The sequence below is a fragment of the Apostichopus japonicus genome, chromosome 1, assembly GCF_037975245.1.
Source record: "Apostichopus japonicus isolate 1M-3 chromosome 1, ASM3797524v1, whole genome shotgun sequence".
NCBI lineage: Eukaryota > Metazoa > Echinodermata > Holothuroidea > Aspidochirotida > Stichopodidae > Apostichopus > Apostichopus japonicus.
In genome coordinates, this window is record NC_092561.1 from 10,212,457 (window position 1) to 10,234,799 (window position 22,343).

The 22,343-nt window shown below is 39.7% G+C and overlaps 2 protein-coding genes across 3 annotated transcripts; both read right to left on the reverse strand.

Moving 5' to 3' along the window:
* Nucleotides 1-1,109: 1,109 nt before the first annotated feature.
* On the reverse strand, nucleotides 1,110-6,310 carry LOC139956718 (uncharacterized). Of its 2 annotated transcripts, none has more exons than XM_071955266.1 (4): nucleotides 6,191-6,310; nucleotides 4,757-4,868; nucleotides 3,286-3,636; nucleotides 1,110-2,744 (listed from the first exon to the last, which is right to left on the reverse strand). In XM_071955266.1, exons 2-3 carry the CDS (start codon nucleotides 4,780-4,782, stop codon nucleotides 3,312-3,314), a joined length of 351 nt encoding a protein of 116 aa, XP_071811367.1. In that variant the 5' UTR covers nucleotides 4,783-4,868; nucleotides 6,191-6,310; the 3' UTR covers nucleotides 1,110-2,744; nucleotides 3,286-3,311. The 2 variants fall into 2 exon arrangements, with proteins under 2 accessions (XP_071811367.1, XP_071811411.1); XM_071955310.1 differs by lacking the exon at nucleotides 6,191-6,310 and adding an exon at nucleotides 5,391-5,491.
* LOC139971959 (serine/threonine-protein kinase pim-1-like) lies at nucleotides 2,202-2,932 on the reverse strand. Its single transcript, XM_071978823.1, has 2 exons — nucleotides 2,927-2,932; nucleotides 2,202-2,744 (listed from the first exon to the last, which is right to left on the reverse strand). Exons 1-2 carry the CDS (start codon nucleotides 2,930-2,932, stop codon nucleotides 2,202-2,204), a joined length of 549 nt encoding a protein of 182 aa, XP_071834924.1.
* Nucleotides 6,311-22,343: the final 16,033 nt, after the last annotated feature.

The following is a 22,343-nucleotide window of genomic DNA, read 5'->3' on the forward strand; positions in this document are numbered from 1 at the left end:
CTAGCAGCCTGAATCATTATCTCAAACGTTTCTCTCCGTAAATCAACGACGGGTTAAACCTTCCGCAAAATTATAGGTTGCACTGCAACACATATGAGTCTGGATCGGTTGTTATAGATCGGAAAAAACACGCCATTGTTCATAAATTCCATTGTCTCTCAGAGATTATTTCCCATCATGCATTTCACTCAGCCAGTATATTTTACCAAAGGATTGAGTCAATTTTCTTAAAATCTTTCTCGTTCATTCCCTCTCTCTCTCTCTCTCTCTCTTTCTCTGTTGATCCACGGAGGATCAAAACTTGTGCTCAACTATCAGCTTCATTTGCAGCACTGCGCGTTTGAATCAGTTGTTATAGATCCTGAAGAACCACTCTCTTGTTCAAAAATTCCGTTTTCTTTCAGAGCAGACAAGCAAAGATTATTTCCCAGCATACATTGCACTCAACCATAACATAATCCCAAAGGATTGAGTCAATTATCTCAAAATCTTTCTCTCTCTCTCTTTCTCTGTTTGATCCATGGAGGGTCAAAATTGAGGCTCGGCCTTTAGCTGCATTGCAGCAATTTGCGTCTGGATTTGTTGTGATAGATCCTGAAGAACCACTCTCTTCTTTGAGAACAGACAAGCAAAGATTATTTCCCATCCTGTATTTCACTCAGCCATTACATTATACCAAGGATTGAGTCAATTCTCTCTTTCTCTTTCTTTCTCTCTCCACCTCTCTCTTCCTCTATCCACCTCTTGCTCTGTTGATCCACGAAGGATCAAAACTTGTGCTCAGCCATCAGCTGCATTTGCAGCATTGAGCGTCTGGATCAGTTGTTATAGATCCTGAAGAACCACTCTCTTGTTCATAAATTTGTTTTCTTTCAGAGCAGACAAGCAAAGATTATTTCCCATCATACATTGCACTCAGCCATTACATAATGCCAAAGGATTGAGTCTATTATCCCAAGATCTTCCCCCTCTCTCTCTCCCTTTCTCTGATTGATCTGCGGAGGATCAAGACTTGTGCTCAGCCATCAGCTGCATTTGCAGACCTGTGCGTCTGGATCTGTTGTTATAGATCCTGAAGAACCACCATCTTGTTCGTAAATTCCGTTTTCTTTCAGAGCAGACAAGCAAAGATTATTTCCCAGCATACATTGCACTCAGCCATAACATAATCCCAAAGGATTGAGTCAATTTTCTCAAAATCTCTCTCTCTCTCTCGTTCTCTGTGTGATCCATGGAGGATCAAACAGTGGCGTAGGAAGGTACTTTTGAGTGGGGGGGCTGAAGACTGATGGCCGGCCTGGGGGAGGGGTCTAAGGGGAGGGGGTGTCCCCCTCCCCTTTGGAATTTTTTGCATTTCCAGGTAGCCTCAGATGCAATTTGGTGCAATATGTATGTATAGTGATCTTCCCGCAAGCAGGAACTCGCGAAAGAAGCCATGGAGGCTTATAGACTCGCAAGCTGACCGTAGCCAATCTCTCGGCACACATCCATTTAACGTCCATGTCGGGAAGTTGTTATTGAACAACACCCTTGCCAGACGACACACATTGCTGTCGGCGGGGAATCGAACCGGGGATCTCATGACTGGGAGACGCCGGCGTTAACCACTAGGCTATACACTCCGCCCAGCACACTTTAATATATAGCACACTTCAACACCCACTCCATTTTGTAAACTTAATTTTGTATTTTTACCAGGCCTAAGATGCAATTTGGTGCTCCAAATGAGATTTTTTTTCTCATTTGGAAATGAAAAAGGGGTTTTCTGACTTGCGAAGCGGGGGGGGGCGGAATGATACTTCCGCCCCTCCACATTTTTCACTGGGGGGCTGGCGCCCCCCCCCCCCCAGCCCCCCCGGTTCCTACGCCCTTGGGATCAAAACTTGTGCTCAGCCATCAGCTGCATTTGCAGCACTGTGCATTTGGATCTGTTGTTTAATAATATCAGATTGAGTCAATTATCTCAAAGTTTCTCTCCTTGATGGAGCCGAGGCTGGTTAATTAAGCAGTCCATGAATTTCCAGGACGCCGCTCGGAGGAGCGTTTGTATGGATCAGTTGTTCTAGATCTTTAATTGCCACTCGTCTGTTCGGGTCTGGATCCAATAAACGTTGTAGCATAAATTTAGCTCCACTGGAGATGCTGTGATGCCATCTTAGAGGGCGGTCTTTTGCCTTCCTAATAGATGCGAATGGTAGTTTTCAAAAGACCATGCAATAATAGATGACACCAACAGACCAGACTGTAGACTTGACCAAGTCGCACGCTCCGTTTAGTCGCTCGGGAGGTATGTTCCATAACAATGTACCACCAGCTGCGGGTACGATACATTCATCATTGACGACCTCCCTGGCTAGTCCATAGTCGATGGCTTTAAGCTGATCTTGATCACAAATCAACAAGTTACTGGGTTTCAGGTCTCCATGTACCCAGCCACATCGATGGATAGCCATCACCATGGAAACGAGTTGTTGGAGGAAGAAGAAAGCCTTACATTCAGACAGCCGTACTTGACTTCTCAAATATGAATCGAACGAGAGGCAACCGGCTGGTTTCTCCATCACAAGAGTGAAGACGTCATCATTGCCTAAGGAAATTTTACCGTAGCCAAGAAGGTCCACAACACTGGTCACAGATTCCAGAGCCACAAGAGCTGCTGCCTCTGACGGTATCTGTACGGGGCTATTGGGAAGAGTGGTCCATAAGTGAATATCACTGCACTTGGTGAACTTGATGGCAACCTCCTGTAAAAGATACGAATACAGAATCTTAAACCAGTGTTACAGCAAGGTAATATATTCCAAAATATAGTGGTATGATGCGAACTAATGCCAATATTAAGTCACGTGATGGGTACAAAGTGTAACGATATCAAATTATATTGAGACTACGAAAACCATGGAAGCCTGACAAGTGACACCAATACAATCATGGTATTTAAAGGTATATAGTTTTGTAGGTAAGAGGGCGTTGGACTTTAGCAGGCTATCAACTAGAAGCTAAATTATAAATTTTTCGAAAAGGTCTAAAGTTTTCCCTTTTCATGAGATTGAAGCCTTTCATTTCATATTTGTAAGACTTTATAATTAAGGGAGAGTTAAAGGAGAGAATTAAGTTCTATCAGCGAGAGGGATTGCTTTGATAAGGTAGCAGGGACGTGCCTATGGAAGTTTGGGCACGATTGACCACTATTTGAGTTCTAGCGTATACGTTCTAGCGTATATATATATATTTGAGTATACCGTATGGCGAATAATTTAATAAATAATTTATATTTATATTTACCTGACTTGGGTTGCAGGTAGTATTGTTCAGTGGTCTTCCTCTGTAGACCAAACCAAAGCCACCGTGTCCAAGTGATCAAGAAGCTCGTAACCGGCTTTTCGCATTTCCGCCTGCGCCTTGACCATGACGTCATGTGGCACAACTATCTGGTGACTGGAACTAGATTTGGAGCCACTACTGTTGCTGTTACCGTTGGTGTGACTGTGGTTGTTACTGCCATTGGTCTGAGCAACGCTGCCGTAACCCATAGGCACCACTAATGTTACCAGCAGCACCACCGTTGCCACCATTGCTGTTGCTGTGACGTTGCTGGTGATTTCGGCCAAAGGATAAAGTGCTTTGATGCCTCCTCTGTGAAAACAAACATCAAATGTGTAAAACTTTGAAACAAAAGGACATAAAGGGATGGTTTGAAGGGAATGGGTGGTCTGGTGGTGCTACTTTATATCACTATAGTGACGTATCGGGCTTACAATTAATATGGGGAATGCATACAAGTTGCCGTTAGAAGAATTGCTTACACTATCGACAGTAACTGACTATATATTCGAACAAATCGCAGTAAAACTGTCCTTTATTTGTTCAATATATAGTAACACTCCATTCTTATGGATATTAGAAGTTCATATCTACAAAATGATCAGAATAACATTAATTTATTTCTTCCAATTATTCATTTCATTTCATTTTCATTTCATTTATTTGGTTAAATACAGAAAAGTTAACTAAGTGACAAAACATATCAACAACAGGGAAAATTGTGAATGGAAGCACACCAAAAAGTCCAGATAGTGTTTGTCTAGCAGAGCGCTCCCATAAGTAAATAGAGAGAACAATACAAGAAAACAGTAACACTTATATCCACCCACACACCAACCCAACACGTTTGATCCACTCACCCCACCCCCACCACCCACAATACATATTTATGCACATATGCATACATACACAATTGAATACAAATACACACACGCAAATGCATATACATATATATATACACATACACCCATTTTAATATATACATGTATGCTTACTTACACAAACACATATACCATCAGATATATACAAATCTATAAGGGTAAAAAAGATTACAATAACATAGGGATAGCTACAGATTCTCAACCACCTATCCTGAATTGGGCAGAGGTGGGGGAGAAGGGGGAGGGAGGAGGATTTAAATTCGTCCTGGGGACTTTTGAAAAGATGTTGAAGAATTTTCGATTGTTTAGGTTTCACCGCGAGTACATGTTATATATTTGTGTAGGAATGTTGCAATATTCTGTCTACCAGCGTGGAGGGAGTGGGGAGGGGTGAGGATAACCCCCCCCCCCGCCACCGAAGTATACGTGGTTGCGCTCCTGTTCACCAAACGCATATTCTTCCTTCATTGCAATCACATAGAAACCATGATTAGTCAATTAAGATGGTCACTGAATATTTTACAAATCGATTACAGAAGTGTGCAACATACCTTCCTTTTCTTGCCATTTGGTCCATTGTGGGCAGACCTTGCTCCTCGGCAACGACAGGAACGAAGGTCTTGTCTCAATTTGAGATTCTGATCTTCAATCTCCTGATAACTCCTGCAATAAATGATGAAATAATGTCAAGATTAGAGTCGACTCAAACCCAACCTTCATCTTTGGCTTATATGACGGAGATCTTGGTGAAGAACAACTCCCAAACGGCTAAGAAAATAGACACATATTTGGGAAAAGGGGAGGTGGAGGGGGCTAGGCATAGCTACAACTCCTAACCAGATAAGAGAATTCTTGTTTGCTTTGGTCGATATAATACTTTGAAATGGAATGAGAGTTTGTTTTAGCTGCTAAAATCGAACTTTTGGAACTAAATTATGATTAAACCAGATACAGTTGAGTCAATGAAGGAGAGAAGTCAAGAAGTTTGTTCTAGACTTAAAGAGACGTCACGTGGAAACATCTATGAAATCAATTTTTGTGACAATTGTTAGGGGAAAGGGGTTTGGAAGACAAATATATATATTTGGGGAGAGGGGCGCTAGGCATAGCTTCCGGACCGAGTCCTTGAGAAACGACTGATAATCCTACAACACATGTGTCTCCTAACATTATTACGTAAAATACTTCAACAAAGAGCTAACATCTGAGGCCAGTGTATCAAACACTGAATCTATCTCTCGTCCAGCATGGCGATTTTTGGAGTCTTTACAGAAGCCAAGTAATCCTGTAAAAGGAATTGAAGGTTATTTACGAATGATGAAGTAAAATAAAGCAATTGTTGTATCATGTCGTAATCTGCCGCTGGCTTTTTTCATTGGCCTACAAACTTGATAGTTTTACAATTCAAATGTATTTATTAGCACCACCTTGTGTTTAGACCGAAAAAAACTCTTATAGTCTAAGTAAATCTAAGAATGCACCATTTGGTGTGTAAACTCCCCTCCCCCCCCCCGTACGTATGTGGTCATTGTATTCAACGAATCCACAGCCACAACCCTTAATTCGTAAGATTCCCGCCTACAACCCATCAAAAAAATCAGAACAGGCTATAACTGCATGCATGCGTTTGCCTCAGAACACAAGTATATAGTGAGGATGCTCAGAACAGATAACGTTCGCTGCTTACATATCACACATATGTTCGAGAAATAACGTTACGTAACAAAGGAGCAACACTATTGGCCCACGACTTCTACACAAGTTTACAGCAGATGTACCTTAGCCTATAAGCAACTTTGTATATAAGAATCGGGCGTATGCTATTATTGTTATCAACTATAGTACCGTAAGTACTATATAGGATAATTGCACGGGGGGGGGGGGGGGCGGGGCAGGCAGAAATTCTTTGCAATGGTTGATTGATAGAACCAGTTTAACAGTTTATTGGAATCAAAAAGGTTATTCATAAAGTTAAATATACTTACCAGCCAAGCGAAGCAAATCAAAAGTAATTTTTTGATTCATTCTGATGATGTTTAAATTAAAACCCGAAGATTTCAAGAAGCTTTCGAAAGTACGTGTGTAACACTCGTATAGCAAAACGCGTATAATACTGTGTTATTAATGTGAATGTTGTTCTTGTCATTATTAAGGTACACAACCTTTATTTCGTCACATGTGTAAATTAGTGTTTGCGTGCGCATACGATGCCTTGGAATGCGCGTAAATATATATATATATATATGTATATATAGTGTTACAGTGTTACCTGATGATCGCCGCGCTCAGTGAAAGAACTCAATGTGTGCGTGAGTTGCAACGCGTTGGTGTAGCGTGTTTGTAGATATATAGTGTTACATGTATATGGAGGCTAATTTGTACGTTATCGTCTTAGAAACTTTCTGCGTAATGCGTGGAAGATATTGCATTACGCTACAACCAATTTCTATGGCTACAACAAATCTAAGTGTACACACATGGAACAACCGTTGTACAGTGGGAAAAGCAGAGATAAGGAAGGGCGCCCGGCCCCTTCGTCGCTATAGCATTTATATATAGCGCCCGATTTTGTATCGCGCTGTAACAAATACCTCAAGGGTTGAGTACCGTAAATCTGACATGCGTACCAGTTGCTTGGTAACCATACGCGGCTTCTGCAAACACACATATCACTGTAGCTGTACTTATATGGCGAAAGTGTCTTGTATCTTCCTGTCATTGGTTTCTGAACACATGGCAAATTTCATTTGTGGAAGGCGGCCCAAACATTTTCATGGGGGTGGGTGCATGTTACCCCATACCCATACCCTGTGTAGACGCCGCTGATCAAGGCTATAGCTATGCGAGGCAAATTAAGCACGGGAAGGAAATTAATGGAGAATCAAATCGTTTAACACGCCATCACCTTCAACACATTTTCACCTCTAACACGTTATCACCTTTAACACGCCATCACCTTCAACACGCCATCACTTTAACCACGTTATCACCTTTAACACGTTATCACCATTAACACGCCATCACCGTAAACACGCCATCACCGTAAACACGTTATCAACTTTAACACGCCATCACCTTTAACACGTTCTCACCTTTAACACAACATCGCCTTTAACACGCTTTCACCTTTAACACGCCATCATATTAATCACGTTATCACCTTTAACACGCCATCACCTTTAACACGTTATCACCTTTAACACGCCATCACCTTTATCACGCCATAACCACCTTACATAACGGCGCGCTACCACATTGTAATGTATCTCCTGCTAGAAATGTACCTTAGTGGTGGCGCTATTTTGTTCATTTAACACGCAATCACTTTTAACATGCCATCACCTTTAACACGCCATCACCTTTAACAAGCCATCACCTTAAACACGTTATCACCGTAAACACGCCATCACCTCTAACACGCCATCACCGTAAACACGTTATCAACTTTAACACGCCATCACCTTTAACACGTTCTCACCTTTAACACAACATCGCCTTTAACACGCCATCACCTTTAACACGCCATCATATTAATCACGTTATCACCTTTAACACGCCATCACCTTTAACACGTTATCACCTTTAACACGCTTTCACCTTTATCACGCCATAACCACCTTACATAACGGCGCGCTACCACATTGTAATGTATCTCCTGCTAGAAATGTACCTTAGTGGTGGCGCTATTTTGTTCATTTAACACGCAATCACCTTTAACATGCCATCACCTTTAACACGCCATCACCTTTAACAAGCCATCACCTTAAACACGTTATCACCTTTAACGCGCTATCACCTCTAACACGCCATCACCTTAACACGCCATCGCCTTTAACATGCCATCACCTTTAACACGCCATCACCTTTAACAAGCCATCACCTTAAACACGTTATCACCTTTAACACGCCATCACCGTAAACACGCCATCACCGTAAACACGTTATCAACTTTAACACGCCATCACCTTTAACACGTTCTCACCTTTACACAACATCGCCTTTAACACGCCATCACCTTTAACACGCCATCATATTAATCACGTTATCACCTTTAACACGCCATCACCTTTAACACGTTATCACCTTTAACACGCCATCACCTTTATCACGCCATAACCACCTTACATAACGGCGCGCTACCACATTGTAATGTATCTCCTGCTAGAAATGTACCTTAGTGGTGGGGCTATTTTGTTCATTTAACACGCAATCACCTTTAACATGCCATCACCTTTAACACGCCATCACCTTTAACAAGCCATCACCTTAAACACGTTATCACCTTTAACGCGCAATCACCTCTAACACGCCATCACCTTTAACACGACATCACCTTAAACACGTTATCACCTGTAACACGCCATCTCCTTAAACACGTTATCACCTTTAAACACGCCATCACCTTAAACACGTTATCACCTGTAACACGCCGTCACCTTTAACACGACATCACCTTAAACACGTTATCACCTGTAACACGCCATCTCCTTAAACACGTTATCACCTTTAAACACGCCATCACCTTAAACACGTTATCACCTGTAACACGCCATCACCATTAACATGCCATAATCTTAATCACGTTATCGACTTTAACACGCCATCACCTTTAACACGCCATCAACTTAAAAACGTTATCACCTGTAACACGCCATCACCTTAAACACGCCATCACCTTAAATACGTTATCACCTTTAAACACGCCATCACCCTAAACACGTTATCACCTGTAACACGCCATCACCTTTAACACGCCATCACCTTTACACGCCATCACCTTAAACACCTTATCGCCTGTAACACGCCATCACCTTTAACTCGCCATTACCTTAACACGCAATCGCCTTTAACACACCATCACCTTTAACACACCATCGCCTTAGCGGCGCGCTACCACACTTGTATCTCCTGCTAGAAATGTACCTTAGTGGCGGCGCTATTTTGGTTTCATTTATTAGACGATCGCGTTGGAAACTTTTTATACGGAGTTTCCCCACTAAAAGTTCGAGACGAATGGTTTACTTAATTCTTAATTACTTAATTACTTAATTCACCACTAATTCTTTTTTCACAGTAGACCAACAATGCGCTGATGATATCTCTTGGGCATCAACTGGTCAGCATATACTGCAAGATATCGAAAAACGAGTTTCTGACAAACTGGCAGGAAGGAATCTGAAAATCAATTGCACAAAAACTGAGAAATTTTCAATCACAAGGAAAGGAAATGAAAGTTGGAAGAAGTGTAAATATGTTGGAAGCTTGCTGGGGACCGAAAAAGACATTAACCGAAGAATTGGTATAACCAACGGTGCTTTCAACACACTGTCAAGCATTTTCAAAAGCAAAAACATAAGCCGGAACATTAAGCTTAGGATTTTTGAGACTTTATTAAAGAGTATTTTTCTGTACAATTGCGAACTGTGGGGCACAACGAAGGATCTTGATCGCAAAATTGACACTTTTCAAAGGAGACTACTTCGAAATATTCTCAACATTAGATGGACCAATAACAATTGGTTATCAAACGATGAGCTCTACAACGAAACCAACCAAACACCTTGGTCATCCATAGCCGCACATAGAAGATTGAGATTTTTCGGTCATGTAGCAAGACTCCAGGAGGACGCTCCAGCAAAGGTTGCTTTAAGAGAAGCACTGAGACATACTGCTAAACCAGTAGGAAGGCCCGTGACTACCTTGCTTGGAAAAATAAAGTCGCAATTTAAGGACATTAATATTAACAATTTCGAGGAAGCAATAAACCTTGCGCAAGATCGTGATACGTGGCGGAGGTTAATCCCGAGCATGTCGGATAGACGAGACTCAACTTACTACTACTACTAATGGTTTACTTTTATAAAGTCCATCGATAATGAAATGCAGTACAAATCTAAAATCAGTGTCAACAAAGTACGAAGAGTTGTGAAAGTTTCAAACTGAGTGGCAGTGTTAATGATCATCCAAGAGCTTTTCCTATTCCTACCAATGCCTCGTCGATCCAAAGTTACCTTGATTACGGTCCGGATCAATAGTTTTAAGAACAGGTTTCAAAAGGATGAGGGTTTGGGTAGGACACTTACAGGTAGCAGATTGGTCAGTATCCTTCCATATATTTTTGGGCATATTAGTGAAAAGGTCAATAGAGGAGAGCGCGAAGTTGATTCTTCTAAGGATAGACTATAGTTGGAATGTTTTAACAATAATACCGGTCCTTGGATACTCTAGTTTTTTTGGTTTTGTTTTGTTTTTTTTTAATCGGTAATCTTCGCATTGTGTTCTTACTAAGAATTTGCCGTCAATACTGGAATCAACCGGAAGAGCCGAAGTCGAGTCTCAAGGTAGCACACCACAATAGTAACTCGCATTGAGCTGACATAAAAATCGACTTAACAACCGCACTACAAGGGCACCTACATCTTTCATTATGCTAAGATCATATGAATTCTTATCGTGGTATTTTCATTGGAACTGTTGTGTATAGCCTAAGTTTTGTTCTTTAGAATATTTCATATATCACTAAATTTATTCAAGATTCGTTGTTATATGCATATATGAGATACCTGGAACCCTGCAGGAACTCGCGAAGAAGCTATCATTGGCTTATCTAAGCCGCAAGCTGACCAAAGTCAGTTTCTTAGATTCATATTTAACGTCCGTGATTATGAATTGTCAATTGTCAACAACTCTGGAACTGGACGGCATACATTAATCTTGGAGTGACTCGAACTCGGGACCTTATGATTGAAAGGCACCGGCGTTAACCACTGAGCTAACTCTCCTTGATTCCTTGATAAATCAGAAATTTGATAAATAAGATAGCACCATTCTGCATCCAAGACCTCGCAACGAAACAAAACTATCTCAAAGGGAGGGCCTCCCCCTCAAGACCCTCGCCAGTACGAACGTCAGCAAAATTTTGTGTTCCTCTTCTCAAAAATTTGAATTCGTATAACAAGGTAGAGTCTACATGGTGTCGTGAAAAGCGTTAGTTAAACTTTAAATTCCCAGACTGGAGAGAGCACTATTTTGAAACTAATCCCCTAACGGAAACAAAAAAAATTCTAAGGGAATAGTGCACCTTAGACCCCTCACAGAACGGACGTCAACCAAATTTTGTGCCCCCCCCCCCCAACACTCACACACACATGCACACTTAAATTCGAATTCGTAACAGAGGGTAGAGCCTATATGTGGCATCATGAGAAGGCACATATTAAAACATGTGTTAATTTAACTTAAATTCTCTGACTCTTAAAATGGGGAAAAACAATTTATTTTTACCCCTCACACCCTGAAGACTGAATACAAGCCAGTGTAAGTAAATTCATATTGAGGTGCATTATAATTTTGAGGTGAATACTGAACAAAAATCAAAGAGATTTGCCAGCCACAGCGTGCCTTCTGGATTTCACAATTGGCTGTCTCAAGTTTACTTTGGGTGACAAAGTGTGAACTTTAATAGTTACTTTCCGAGAGAAAGGTAAACGGGAAATGCATGCGTCCAAATTTCACCAGGGATGTCTACAGAGCACGTTCTACTTCCGGAGAAAATATTTGGATACGTTACTAATTAATTAAATATTTTAATACGTTACTAAATAATTAAAATATGACTTCAGGCAGATTGTGCCTCTTGGTATGTCAAGATCAAAGCAAAACGAAGAAAAATTAGTACAGGTAATATTTCTATAGCAATCGAGATATTCAAAATATTAATTCTCTGCACTGCTCTTTGTAAAGTAAATATTAATGATGACCTCGGCTTCCCATTATACAGGGCCTAATTGTTAACGATAATACATTATTTTGTAAAATAAACAAAAATCCAAAAACCATCCTTGGGTTACACCATTTGTCCTCTGAAACAGTTGTAGTAGTGCATCATGTAAACCTGTTATTTAAGGCAATACATACTGTCTTACCCCCATTCCCCTCACCCTCCCCACCCCCCCCCCCCTTTGAGGTTTGTGTTCCATCTGAGGAACTGACCTAATAGTCTGCGTATTAGATTTAGTATTCCAGTCACTTTAATCGATGAACCTTGGCTATTGGTAATTTCTCAACAACAAAAAAGAGAAGAAAGAGGGAGTATAGAATATAATGTGGACTGAGATAGCTAACAGTCATCCCTTTTAACTTTTTAAATTGTTCACCAAATCTAGGAAGGTGTCATAGTTTAATTAACCAGGTGTATTCCAATTCGGAATAATAGTCAGTAGGTATGGTAAATTCGTAATAAAGAACACATACTCATCGCCGGTTGAAGTTATTGTACAAAACTAGGACCCACATGATTAGTGTTCTGACGATATCGTTATTTTCGTGTGAAAATATTCGAAACTCGAGCAATTGACACTTTGGGAGATGTTCAAGTTACCGATCAGACTTGTTGTATTTTTTCGTCTGCCAAAACTCCCCTTCACCTCCCCTTCCCCTGGGAACTGCGTTCATCTTTGTTATCGTATCAATTCTTCCATTTCAGTCTTTGCTCAGTTGGTTTTACACCATGTTTGGCATTTTGAAGTTTCTACTACACTGTTAAAACACTGGGTAAAAAAATGGTTGGGCAAGTACCCTTTCAACTGTGTTGGTCAAATAGTGCCCAATTTATATATAAAAATGATCGAATCGCAAATTAGTTTGTTTACCCATCGAGTTGGTAAACTCCGTGCTCATATTTGTCCACATGTTGGTCTTTTCTGTCATCGCAATCGTATGTTGGGCGAAATTTCGGTTCTTTATACCATACGCTGGGCAAGCATTCGGCTTTACCTTGGCGACGTTTACCAACGTTGGGCAACTTTGAATGCAAAGTGTGCTTGAGCGCGCGTGCACGACGAAGGGTTACATATTCCGTCGAGTTGACAGCCTCAAAAGTCGAAATGGAAGATCTACTCAAGAGCTGGGGGTTGTTTGTTCCCGACATAATTCATTCTATGAAAGGTAATCATTTCAGTGAAGGGATTGAAGTAATCGGAATAAACTGGGACGATTCTTTCACACAATTTTCATCAACATTTTGTACTCCTATGCTAGGCCTAGTAGTAATACTAACGTTAGCGTATAGAGCCTATACAGTAGTGTAGCCTATCAAAGTGACAAAAGGATACCTGTATACCGACGTACGTACTATATGCCTAGCCTAGATTACTTAAGCGAGTCCTACTCCTATGCTAGTTAAGGTTAAGTGTGGTGTTCGAACTTCCAATAACCTTTTCGATCGTTTTAATAAGCCTATGGTTTTCCGTGGTTGAAATCTTGGGCTTATGTTTACAATGTGTATCGTCTTTATTATGCTACAGTGGCAAGCTACAGTAGCTTCAGCATATTACGGTAATTTCTTAGTGTTTATTGTAGATAATATAGAAACTGTAGGTCAAATGACAATAAATTAAGTCAGCAGAGGTCAAACAATGACCTTTAACCATATTACCTCAGGAACAACCAGGTTTATGATGTTAAGTATATTCTGTATATTTCCCATATTGAATACAGGATCACCATCTTTCTTTGAATGGGAGGGGGGTCTCCCAGCTACTTACCTACCCTATTGTTTCTAACCTGATGACTATTGAATTTGGTATTTACTTCCCGATAGACTATTATATTACAACAACCATTGATTTTGAGGATTTTATGCTTTGCTAAATTTGGCATTTTGGTTTTCACTTGCAGAGGAGAAGGACAACCTGTCATTGCTCATGTTACCACCTATTTTTGGGACCAGGAGCAAGGCCAAAACTGGAGGACGATCAGCGGCAACAGACCATGCTTCATCATTTATTGAATTAAAAAGGGTATGTCTAAATGCATTATTCATATCAGCTGCTGACTTTGCTTGTAATCAGCTAGGGTTTGAATCTCGTAATCCAAGAATCAGTGGTTCAAATCCCGGCTACATTGTGTCCTTAGGCAAGGCACTCTATCTTGATGGCCTCACTCCACTCAGGTGAAAATGTGAACTTGTGAGGAACCTGAGCAAAACCCTGTGTGGATTACAAAGACTGCAGCAACTTACTCTCCAGGATTGTTGGAGAATTGTGACTGGCTCCACTGATCTGTAAAACCCTTTAAGCTGTATTTTCATCATTATTGTTATTGTTGCTGTTCTTCTTTTTTTTGTTCTTGTTCTTGTTCTTCTTGTCGTCGTTGTTGGTGGTAGTAGTAGTATTAGTATCAGTAGTATTAGGTGTAGTATTGCTATTGTTGGGCATTGGATTGTGAAAAATCCCTGAGTTCAAAACTAGCATGTACCCATTGTGATGCACATTAATATTTCGAATGGGAAGGAGGTGCCAACTAATGCCCTACGACAATCTTCTTGTTCACTTAGATGATCTTAAGTCAGTTAAGTCCCTCCAAACGTATTCTACATATGAATCAGTGGTGTGCTGGTATCATCCTACTGGTTAGACATATCAAAAGGGAGCGTTTCCATTTTTAATTTATACTACAAGTTCAATAACATATTTGTGATATGCATAAAGTAAATGGTTTTGGCTGTAATATAGAACACACCAGAAATAAATCAATTTGAACATGGAATACTAAAAGCTACTTTTCATTGCTTCTATTGGTTTCACAGGAGCACACCCATTTGCCTTCATACTTATGTAGGGAATAAGCAGTGAATGAAGATCTCAGCCTTTCATCCTTGGGTTTTACTCAGACTTCAAGCTGACACCATCACAAGTGTTTGTTATCTTGGAGAGGCACACAGTGAGCGCGCAGACACTCTCTGAAGGAGTCGACATCTGCTATAAAGCACACTAAATATTCAACTTGCAGTACCAGCACCACTGCCGAAATGTTTGGGATTTCATTGAAAGTTGCATAAACAATCAGGAATGAAGAATCTTTCTCCTCCATCCGGTCTTTCAGAGCTTTCATGAAGAATGCTGCCAGTCCTTAAACAGTTTATCACCTGGCTCGGAGCCTTTTTTCCTCGAGGTATCATAATGGGATACATATCCAAAGCCCTAATACCGCTGTTTCAAACTTCGACACAAATTACAAGGTCTCTAGAAATTCATTTTTGAAGCATGCATTTATCATGGAATTGGGTAAAAAAAGTGGATGATACGAGTATATGTAGGTTACATTTGTGTAATGAACGTGCTGAAATGGGCAGTTGCCGTGATTTTACGGCTAATTAAGGAACTATTTAGCTACTGTAGCACTTAATTTAAGATATTTCGCAGAACTAGTCCATAGGAATTTTTATGTACAACTGAACATCTAGATTTGAACTTACTCTGTAATTGTATTCACTTAAATCAAAATGACAACATTATTAAGGGCACCCATGAAAGGCAGAGCTTCATGCACAATGTGACTGCAAATGTTATTTTGAAACTTACTCTTGATTTGCACCACCAATTAAAATTCTTCCAGCAACTACTGTGTGATGAGCTAGTGTACAATGAACTGACATACTTGTGCTCTTTCTATCCACTATTTTTACATTTTTACATATGTAGAATAGACCCTTCCCCCTCCCCATCTCAATGTAATGAACTTGCAAACATTCCCTTAGCCTGTGTTACCTTGTATATTTGGAAACTGAAAGGAAACTGAACAGTGTGCCTTACGTGATTAATTTGCATAAAAATATCAGTATAAAATGCATATCAATTAAATTTTACCTTGAAGTTATTCCTCAATGTGTCCTTTTCAGATATAATAGGCACCTTAGCAGATTTCTCTCAATGCTTCACAGGATTTATTGATTTCCTCCAAAAAGTTTAAATTCTTCATTTCTCTGCGTGACTTACGTGACAAATGTTGAGGGCGATATAATTCGCAATGGGAAAGCATTAACGTTTCGCAGTGGTGACAGAATTTATTTTGGGTTTTCAAAGTTCAGGAACTATAGGCTTCTGACTTAACTACAGACTTGTACTGAACATGATATTGAAAACAAGTGTAAAATTTCGCTCTGATTTGTGTCTTACGTCACATGGAATGGCCCTAAATAATGTTATCAGTTTTTAAATCATATGAACATTGTATAGCTTGCTTCACAGCACAGAAACACAGAAATTAGCATAGCAATATATCAAAATTTGCGGTTTTTTGTTTTAATTATCATGAAGAACATTTTCAAAGACATTTTTTGGCCAGCCCTTATATCTCCTTTAATTCCATTATTCATTTGAACAAAAGTTTAAAAGTGTTCCATTCATGTTCATCTAAAAAAGAGACTTTTTCCTATTCAACAATTTAAAGATGGCTAGTTATGTAGTAATCATTTTGTGGAAAATGTTTTGCCAATATCATTAGATTGTGGAAGACATTTGTTCAAGTGCAAGAGAAATTGCTGTAAATTTTGTAAATTCAACTTTGTACATGGTTCCACATAATTATTAATTAATTAATGATGAGTTTAAAAGACTCCAAAGGTAATAAGTGATTAACTATGGTCAGAAAACATAGGTCCTAACATAGATCTAGAGAGGGAGTGAGTCTGACCACAGCAAATTTCCATTTCCTAAACAAGAAAAGACAGCAAGGGCAGTACTGGGCTGAAGGCAGTAAGCATTTAGGTACAAGAACATTGCTGACAACCTGTTTTGCTTCCTGTTTAACTATAGTATGGAGCTTTACACCCCTTGATTGCAGCCCATTTTGATCCACCCTTGCATTGGTTAAATATTAATTTTAACCAGTACACTTTCAGACATGGGTACTCCAGAAATTGAGGGTGTATATGTGCTTCTGATCCACATTACTGAAACTTTTGGAGTTAAACTTAAGTTAAAAGGTTAAAATATTAATGCAAAGTTGGTGTTTGATGTACAAGGGGGATTTTAGTTCTCATGGCAAGGAATCACAAAGTCATTGGCATTTTTTTCTATAAAATTTATCCTGTGGGATTCTTAAGAAAATTGAGGCCACAAATGTTAATGTCACTTTAGGGAAGGTTGTTTTCAGATCAAAATGAGTTTCCAAGGAATGTGCGTGAACCCTACATAAATGAAACATATGGCTTCATTAATTAATTAATTTCAGTTCATACCCTTGTTTCAAGAATACCTGAATTTAAGACTTCTTATATCAAATTATACTGTTCAGTCAACAATAAGTTTCTTCAACCATTATAGTTATATGTCTTGTTGAAGTTCAGTTCATTCAACAATAAGTTTATTCACCCATGATAGTTATATATGTCTTCTTCAAGGTCAGTGAATAAAGGTGTTCCATGTATTACAAAATACAGTATCTTTCTTTATTTCAAAGGATGTGATGTCTTAGATTTTAGAATTCCAACAGTTCTTTTCCATTTTGCCCAACACGATCTAAGAAACCCCCAACAGTTGGAAGTGGTTCAGGATTAACCCAACATTTGGTTGTTGCAAATACCCAACAAAATCCATGAATTGTCCAACAATTGGGACAAATTTAGTATACACCCAACAGGTGGCTAAATGAACTGCTCAACAGATGGATACATTACTGGTGCCTTAACCCATACGTTGGTTAAATGATTTGCCCAACAAAATGAAAGACCCACCCAACAGTTGGGGAAATGGCTAACCTGAACAGTTGGGTAATTCCCCTCCCAACTGTTGAGAATTTATTATACCTATTTGGGTTGGTCAATTTTTGCCCAACTTTTGAGGTTGCTGAATACATGCCCAACGTTGGTTAAAAAGTTTGCCCATTTTTTTTAACAGTGTAGATTGTTAATTTTCCACTCAATTTATTAAATGGAGCTGAACGGCTGTTGAAAATGGAAACCAAGCCTGTCCTCCAGTATTCCCTTCCTATCTTCCTTTCTTGCCCTTTCCCCTCTCTCCCCTCGTATTGCCTCGATCCCCCGCCTTCACCCCTCCCTCCATAACCCCTCCCCCAGCCCTCCCTCTTTAACTTTACCCTTCCCCCTCTTTCTCACACAACTTCCACTGATCGCGCGGCACTGTTGTTGTATTGTAGGAGCCATGTTAGCTCCATGGTTGTACATATTTAGATGTTTATCAAGTTTACTTTCGTTTTCACATGATCACGAGACTGATGACACTGCGCACACCATGATCCCTTATCAATACCACAACCAGTTTTGACGACTTGCAGTATAATTCCTCATGAAGCTTTCTCATGAGTCAGTAGATATTTTTAAAAAGATACTTTTTTTTCTGGTAATAACTTGCGGAATGATTGAGATATAACATCCTGCCTGAGATTAAGAAGGTCAATTCATAATCTAATGTACTGGAGCACGGATAAAGTAGCATCGCAATAACTACTAAAAGCCTCCATATACTGGGATCACACGTGGTGTACCCGGAAGGTAAACATGCACAGGGCCTTCTTGGTATCGAAATATTAAAAGAAAAGTCCAGGTAAAAATTTCTTTTTGACATGTTTAAGAGGAACGTAATCTAAGCATTCTGGTGAAAATTGCATTCAATTCCTATGTACCGTTTTTGAAATATTGACAGTTGAAGTTGCCACCTTTCGTACCAAAAGTGAACTTGGAGCAAACAGGTGCGACGTTACTGTTGCACACTGATAAATAATGTTTTGTTTTCCTTTAAAAAATTTGCCTAATTTTGTACTCCACGATTAGATGCATCCATAATGAGAATGTACCATAGGTATTAGTTTTTTTTTTTTTTTTTAAACTTCACATCACCTTTAGACAAACTAGTAACCCTATCCAATCCAAGATCAAATCAATAGACTGGAACATAAAGCAAAACACAAAACATTATTTGTTAGTGTGCAACTATTACATCACACCTGTTTGCTTCAAGTTCACTTTTGGTAGAATATCAGATAAATTTAACTGTCAATATCTCAAAAACGGTACATAGGAATTGAATGCAAATTTCAATAGAATGCTTAGATTTTGACCTGGACTATTCTTTTAACTATTTCTATTTATGCCACCTAACTATTACGTAATTTTTATTGTAATCAAAAATAGAGACGGCTCCGAGGGTGTATGTTCATTTAGGTCGGTGTGTAAGGATCTCAATTTGTCGTCGGCAAAAGTGAATGAGAGCGGTGAGGTGGCAGAACGGGAGAGTACACGTCTGCAGTACCTGAGGTCCCTGGTTCAAACCTCGGTGTCGACACTGACACCAATTTTCACCCCGCTCCTTTCTCGTGGTAGGAAAGTGGCTACACGTGGAAAGCGGTACTCACGTCCTTCGGAGGGGACGTTAAAATTGCGGTCCCGGGAGCAGGACTACACACCCCTGCCTCGTTACTTCAGGGCACTATTCGAAAAGAGAAGGCGAGTTTCGCCGGTGTCCTTCCACGCACAAAAACTTGGAACCTCAATAATTTCCGACTAAGGATTTCCTTAGTCTGCTGAAGCACCTTCGGGTGGAAGCGTAATACGAGGTGTATCATATCATATCATATCAAAAGTGAATGACCAATTACAGTGACGTAGCCTACTTTTTCCCCTCCCTCCCCCCCCCTCTATGAACTCTATGAGCCCTCCCTCCCCCTTTAGCACGCCGCTATTGGACCACATGTTAGTGGTTTGTCAGATGTATTGTGTCAGGCTTTAAGTAAATCGGCCAAGCAAGACAGTCGATACCATGTTTAGTTTATTTTTAGGTATATTTCAAAATAGCGCCATCTAATAATGACTTCGCGCTTTAATATTATGCAGGTGATTTTTAAGTGGCGCGAAAGGATATTTCTGTTTTCTGTAGGCTTATTTTATTATTATTATCATGATTATTTTACTAACCAGAGACTCGTGATACTCATATGGCGTTGCATCGCCATGACGATACAGTTACTGTAGTATCGAAGTAAGGGGCTGGGGTTCAGAGTGGATCAAGTTGTTTGGTTTTCGTGCCTAGGCTCTCTATATCTTGGATGAGTTTTCTGACATATTATTTTTAGTTCTCTTCACTGGGCTTGGTGCTAAAAAGCCTTGTTATAAGCACTTATTACTAGCAAATCTTCTTGTTACTAGCAAAAGCCTAGTTACTAACAAAGCACTCGCTCACTCACTGTGTATTATTAACTTAAGTAAAATGTAAATAACACTGATTGATCATCACATTCCTCCTTGAGTTGTCGACAAAAGTGGGTATGAGGAACCGATCGGCCATCTATTTAACTAAAGTATGGACTTATAGCAAACCGATAGATCAGTTCTTTATTAACGATGCGAGCTATACACACAGTATTATGCATTCCACGCGAAGAATACACGAACTCCACTGACAACTGCCATCAGTCTTTTAATACAATAACACTAAGCTGTCCAGGCCCTCCGTCCCTTTTTTTATCAACCAACTCTAAACATGGATCCAAACTCTATCTCCAGTACCCTGTCTTTCAAATTAAAGTAATTTATTAATTCCTAGAAGGAAATATTGAGAGAGGTTGGGGTGGATAGGGTACTATTGAAAGGAAGTTGACCAATTTAGACAAATACACTATGTTAATTAGTTTCCTATATTTCGAAATTTTCAAGAATAGGCATAACAGTAATGACATGTTGCCTTCTTGACAACCCCATCCGCTCCATCTCGTGTTTTTTTTTTGTTTTTTTTTCTTCGAAAAAAAAGTTATTTTCTGTTATGCAGAACGCAACATTTCAACAACACAATGATAAACTAAAGGTAGGCCATATCTCCCTTTTTCATGCCGAGTAGTTAGTGACTCTGCTGAAATCGTGTCAAATACATAACTTTTTGGCTCTTCAGTACATTTGACCGCCCCCAGAAGAATATCTTGGTCCGTCAGGGACCGAATCCTTTCATAAATAATATATTTATGCTGATTTCACAGTTTGGGGCTTCATTTGGGGTTTTTGGGGGGGGGGGGTGGGGGTGCGGGAGGGTGGGGTTTCTTTCACGCTGTAGACTGGTAGCGTAAGACAGTCATATGCCTGGATGGACGAAACGTTTTAAGTTCAGCAGAAATATATTTATCCATTCATAAACGTGTTTGTAAAAAGACCACAAGCTGATTAAGGTAAAGTGTTTTGTTTCTTGAGTCGGTCCGTCGTCGGTCAAGTAACCGAAGTTTATCGGTCAATATTCTTTAATTAGTCAATATAACTTTATCCCTTTCTTGTTATTATAGGCATTTGTTATATGATTGATGGTTCGGTTTATCGAAATTGCTGTCTAAACTAAGTATTGATAAGCGTCGATTATCAAACAAGAAGGTTAAACGGAGAGACAGTGTAGAGGTTTTTTAACCCCATGGCGGAAATACTGGTATACTACGGTACGCGATAAGTCACCATAAGAACATGGGCACGAAAACCAACCACCTAGCGCACTCTCAACCTCTCCCCCCCCCCCCCACCAGTCCCATTAAATCGAGACAGGAACCGTCTGATCACGAGGACGTGACGTCAAGTGAACATCACGAATCGGTCGGAAGGAATATATACTACACCCCATTTATATTGTATTTGGGAAGCTGTTTAATGTCATATTTGGCGTATAATGATCCACATATGTGGGAACGCCAGAGTTGGTGGGGGGGGGGGGGGTATGTATTGGGGTACGTGTTTTATTATGTCCTGCAAGGTGGGGGGTTAATATCACTTGATTTGTTGTTATATATATGTATATATATATATATATATGTGTATATAAATATATATATATATATATATATGTGTATATAAATATATATATATATATATATATATATATATATATATAGGTAAGTGATTGGAAGTAAAACAGCCAATGTTTGGTTTTTGCAGAGCTTTCGAGCAAAACTAGCTCTTCTTCAGTGCATGATCACCGAAAGTGACAAGGAGTAGCAGGAATTGAAACTGTTTTATAGAGAAGATGTCGGCATGGTTGTAAAGGCAAAGCGACTTACTGATTTCTGCTGAATAGAGCAGAAGTATTAGACCCCCACGAAGAAAGAATTGGCCGAATTAATGCAACTTATCTTGACCAACAATAATCTGGTATTTGGCAACAAACACTTCCTCCAAATTCATGGCACCGCAATGGGTACCAAAATGGCACCGTCTTTTGCCAACATCTTCATGGGAAACCTCGAGAAAGAATTTTTATCTCGACAAAACTTGAAACCACACACGTGGTTACGTTACATTGACGATATCTTTATGATATGGACCCATGGTGAGGCTAATCTAAAACTCTTCATTGATGACATAAACTCGTTTCA

Excerpts from the sequence above, each read along its gene's own strand:
- LOC139956718 (XM_071955266.1), bottom strand. The coding sequence starts at position 4,782 with ATGGACCAAATGGCAAGAAAAGGAAG. Across the intron at positions 3,637-4,756 it reads CAAATGGCAAGAAAAGGAAG|AGGAGGCATCAAAGCACTTT; the intron begins GTATGTTGCACA and ends TTGTTTTCACAG.